The sequence below is a fragment of the Cherax quadricarinatus genome, chromosome 39, assembly GCF_038502225.1.
Source record: "Cherax quadricarinatus isolate ZL_2023a chromosome 39, ASM3850222v1, whole genome shotgun sequence".
Taxonomy (NCBI): Eukaryota; Metazoa; Arthropoda; class Malacostraca; order Decapoda; family Parastacidae; genus Cherax; species Cherax quadricarinatus.
The window spans coordinates 18219032-18223650 of NC_091330.1; the positions used below are offsets into that span (position 1 = coordinate 18219032).

The following is a 4619-nucleotide window of genomic DNA, read 5'->3' on the forward strand; positions in this document are numbered from 1 at the left end:
TCCATCTCCCCACTTTCCCAGTTATTCCTTTAGCACGTATTTTATGGGCTATTACGCCATGATCGTATTTGTCAAATGCTTTTGCAAAGTCTGTGTATATTACATCTGCATTCTGATTTTCTCTCATCACTATAATATACATTAGACAAATACCAAGAAACACTGCCAAACAAGAATGTTTTTCATATTTGTTTTTCTCTCATTCGGTATGTTTACGGTTTGGACAAGGAGCCAAGATGCAATTATTAAAAACCACTGCCATATCTCCACTCAACTAAGGCGACACAAAAGCATTGCAAAAAAATATATATAATGGCCGATAACGGTGCTTTTTTTTTAAGTTTTAAGAAACAAGACTGCCAGTCACATAGAATCGTAGCAATTGCACAACCCAGGTCAAAAATAGGTTCAGAACAGGTCGCTCTTGCCTCTCGCAATTACTGATCCATTACGACATGGTCTGAATACACTGGAAGACGCAAAATGCAAATGCAGTATACGCTGACTTTGCAAAAGCCTTCGACAAGTGTGAGCACAGTGTAATAGTGCAGGAAATGCGAGCGAAAGAAATAACTGGAAACGTGGGAAGACAGATATTAAACTTCTTGACAAACAGAACCAAAAAAAGTAATAGTAAATACTAGTGAAATCAGGGGCTGGTTCAAGGAAGAGTTCTGGAACAATACTTGCTCTAGTTCTTTCTAATTCTCATATCGGTTTACCGCTCTCTTTGATTATAATAATAATTCTCATATGACATAGACAGAGCCACATTCATAGCACTGTCTCATCATTTGCAGACAATGCTAAACTGTCTAAGAGTAACATCCATAGCGGACATAGCGAGCCTCCAAGCTGATATCTACCTAGTCTTCTAGTGGGCTACTGTCAACAATATGATGCTCAATGAGGACAGTTTCCAGTTATTATGTTACGGAAGAAAAAAGTAAAAGATAAGTTCAAATCACTCAAGAGGAAAAGTTTAATGCGAAAGACTTAGACGTAATAATGTCAGTCCTCGCATTCAAGGAGCAGAGCAATGTTATCACAACTGCAAGGAAAAAAATGATACTTTGGATAACTAGAACTTTCAGAACAAGAGGCCAAGCCAATGATGACATACTTCAGGTCACTCGATCACTCTACACTGGAATATTACTGTGTCTACCTGGAGTCCACCTGGAGGGTGTTCCGGGAGTCAACAGCTCCCTGCAAGGCAGGCGAAAATGCAGAACTGTCAGAATGTACAGACTTTCACAGCTCATAAAAATTCAAACACTTAAAGTACTTTGAATGCTTGAAGTTCTTCTAACTGTACTCCTTAAAACATAAACGAGAAAGATACATTATCAATACCTAGAAGATTCTAGAGGTGTTGGTCCCATACCTGCACACTGAAATTACTACACATGATAGCCCGAGGCTTGGCAGACGGTACAAGTTACTTCCAATGTAAAGCATGGGAGCAATGAGTAAACTAAGAGAAAACTTAATGTACAGGGACCAAGACTTTTCAACACCTCTCATGCATGAGAGGAATTACTGTTACGAACAAACTTCTGGCTGTATTCAAGATGGAACTTGATAACTTCCTCTTGTCAGTACCTGATCAGCCGGACTGCTGTGCATACGTTGGGCTTTGGAAGCCGAACACCAACAGCCTGGTTGACCAGGCCAACAACTAGAAGGCTTGGTCTAGGACCAGGCCACAGGGGTCAGTGATCCCCGGAAGCAACAACAGGTAACACGTAGTCGAATCGGATATACGGATTCAAAATGGCGTTTCTTCAGCCACGAGTCGGATATCCGTATTCGGTATGTTTTGCTCACATTTTTGAGCGCTGATTTAGATATTCGATTTTCTGTCATTTACGTTCTTGAGCACTGATTCTAACATCCAGACTCAGTATGCTGCTGCTGTTTACTTTCTTAACACCAATTTTGTTTGCCTGATTCAGTACCACTGGCAGCGCAGTAATGAACCCGGCCTCTGTCTAAGGCACAGCTGATATTAACTCCATCCTTGTTTCAATATACATGTATATAAATTGATATGTAAAGTTTTTTAAAAAATGACAAAATATTATTAAAGTTTGTGGCTACCATGCCGTGCTAACATGACAAGGACTGAGAGAGCTGATGAACTAGCAGAAACAGCAGCAGAAATGCGCACCATGCTAGTGGCTTTCTTTTGTGCTTAACAATATTTTATTACGTATAAACTACATTTTGTATACTACAGAAAGAAATAATACTCGTTTGTTTGACTTCAGTTTTGGAAGCACTGCAGCACAGTACAATAAAATATCATATTAAAAATCTAGATAAGTCGAGATCGTGAGTCTGTAGATTACTATAAGGTTGTTTGATGAAACTGTTATTTCTGGTAAGAAATGTGGAAGAACAGAGACAATGGTGGCCAAGATTTGTTTAGGTTATCTGTATATATAAGTGGAAGGTTGATGTAGCAACTCCAGAAGAGAAACAACAATGTAAAGCGTGTATAAAGGATAATAAAGGCACTCTCTGGCACTATATCTTAGAATGTAGCAGAGTACAAGAGTATAACACACTGATAACATGTAGGAAGAGTGTAAGTAGATTTTAACTAAGACTGGTAGCATCTTACAAACACATGAATTCACTGCGAACAGATAATGGTAATTTATAAACAGTGATACTTGTACATACGTAGATAATATTAGTATTATTAATATAATCAGGTGGAAGCGCTAAGCCCGTAGAGATCATACGGCACACAAGGAATGGCAGGCAATAAAGTTCGATTCAATGAAGGGGAGGATAGGTCCACTTCCTTGGATCAAGAACCCCTCTTCGGCATCAAGACACTTTCCCTGAAGGGTATATAGTCAATAAAGCAATAACAGAAGGGCTGCTTACCTCTAGCAAGACGGGACATCACCGGATGCGATGGAAGCACAACTTTGTAAGATTTACCTGACATCTTACATTTCTAAGATTTACCTGTAATCTCCCAAGTTTCTAAGATTTACCTGACACCTTATATACTTATGGGACAAAGAAAATGCTGGCTGTGCGAAGCATTAAAGACTTCCATTTGCTACTCACAAGCTGTTGTACGTCCCAGGCCTGTGAAGGACTCTTGATCACAGGAAGTGGATTTATCCTCCCCTCCCTTAAATCGACCTTGAATGATTTCAATTCCCCAAGGATGTGACCCCTACACGTTTAGCGCTTCCTTCCTGGATATTGACCATCCTACCTGGAAGGTGATGGTTGACTTACCTTGAGGTTGGAGAAGAAGGCAGAGCAGTTCTTAGGCACAAAACTGGGGTGTATGGCGATGACCAAGTCTCTGTAGGCGCCTGTGTTGTCCAGCCACAGGCCGCCCCTGGCCTCCGCCCACACACCGCCCACTACCACCCACACCACCACCACCCACCACGCCCGCCTCATCATGGGCGTCACGAAGGCGTGATGAAGAGTGGTTACATGATGCATGCGTTACTTGGTAAGCTTCGTGATGAACTCAAACCACAGTTAGTGTATTATCTCTTAGCAATAATATTCTAGTTTCCTTTGTCTGGCCAATGTAATCTTGGATGTAGTTATAAAAATTCTGCGCTTTGGTTCAAAAATATACAAGTATAAAACGTTTAGTATCCGTTATTCATTGTACATCCTCAAAGTCACACCATTAAAAATCCTGGACTCACCGACCGTATAAAAGATGGTTTCCAGTTGTATGTACACCGCGATAACACATATATATTTTATCACCGTAACTAGGAACGAGAGGAGCGTAATATCCAGCAAATTGAGAGTATGACTCTTACACGTGCGAGGAAGAGAAGATGAGCAGAGACATCCTCTACCTTCCAAGGTTGTGGCGTCACTGAGGAGACCCGGGTGGGAGGCGTCACTGAGGAGACCCGGGTGGGAGGCGCCGCCACGCGTCTCACCATGGTGACGCCTGCCTCATCACTTCAACCTTCTCTACATAAATGTTCTTAAACCAAGGAACTCATGCTACCCACACCTTCCTTAATATCAAACCTTATTACTACCCACTCCCCATGTGCTCTATGACCTCTACGGATTTAGCTCTTCTCCGTGAATATAATGAGAAAACCAATTTAAGTATACTGATGATAAATAAGACTTTGGATTATATTACTCTTCGAAGGATTTGGCTATGATGCCGGTCAGTATTCTGTTGATCGTGCTTGTAACTGAGATACATCTCATGGGTTTAAGATTTCTGCTGCTAAAATGCACCAGATAACTTTCAAAAGACGCTCTATTATCCTCATAACGTTCTATGCGTGTATAGTACCCGTATCCCACAACATGATAGTCAAATATCCCGATCTTCTGTTGGATCTCCGAATTTCCAGGAAGTCTCACGTAACCTCCATGATAGCTGTTTGACAGCCAACAGGACCTCCTTAAAACTCTAGTCCAACTTTCTTGGGGAACTGATTCATTATTATTATTATTATTATTATCAAGGGGGTAGCGCTAAACCCGGAGGATTATACAGCACCTGGGGGGGGATGTGGAAGGCATTCAGGCTTAATTCGGGGAACTGGAGCACAGATCCAATTCCCTAAATCAAGAGCCCCTCACCAACATCA

The 4619-nt window shown here is 41.3% G+C and overlaps 1 protein-coding gene across 1 annotated transcript in view; it reads right to left on the minus strand.

The window, feature by feature from the left end:
• LOC128696433 (uncharacterized) overlaps positions 1 to 3866 on the minus strand; it is a 319925-nt gene extending 316059 nt beyond the window's left edge. Inside the window, exon 1 of the mRNA XM_070092242.1 lies at positions 3268 to 3866. Within this exon, the coding sequence (XP_069948343.1) occupies positions 3268 to 3483 (216 nt within the window). The 5' untranslated portion in view covers positions 3484 to 3866. The remainder of the gene's footprint in view (positions 1 to 3267) is intronic.
• Positions 3867 to 4619: the final 753 nt, after the last annotated feature.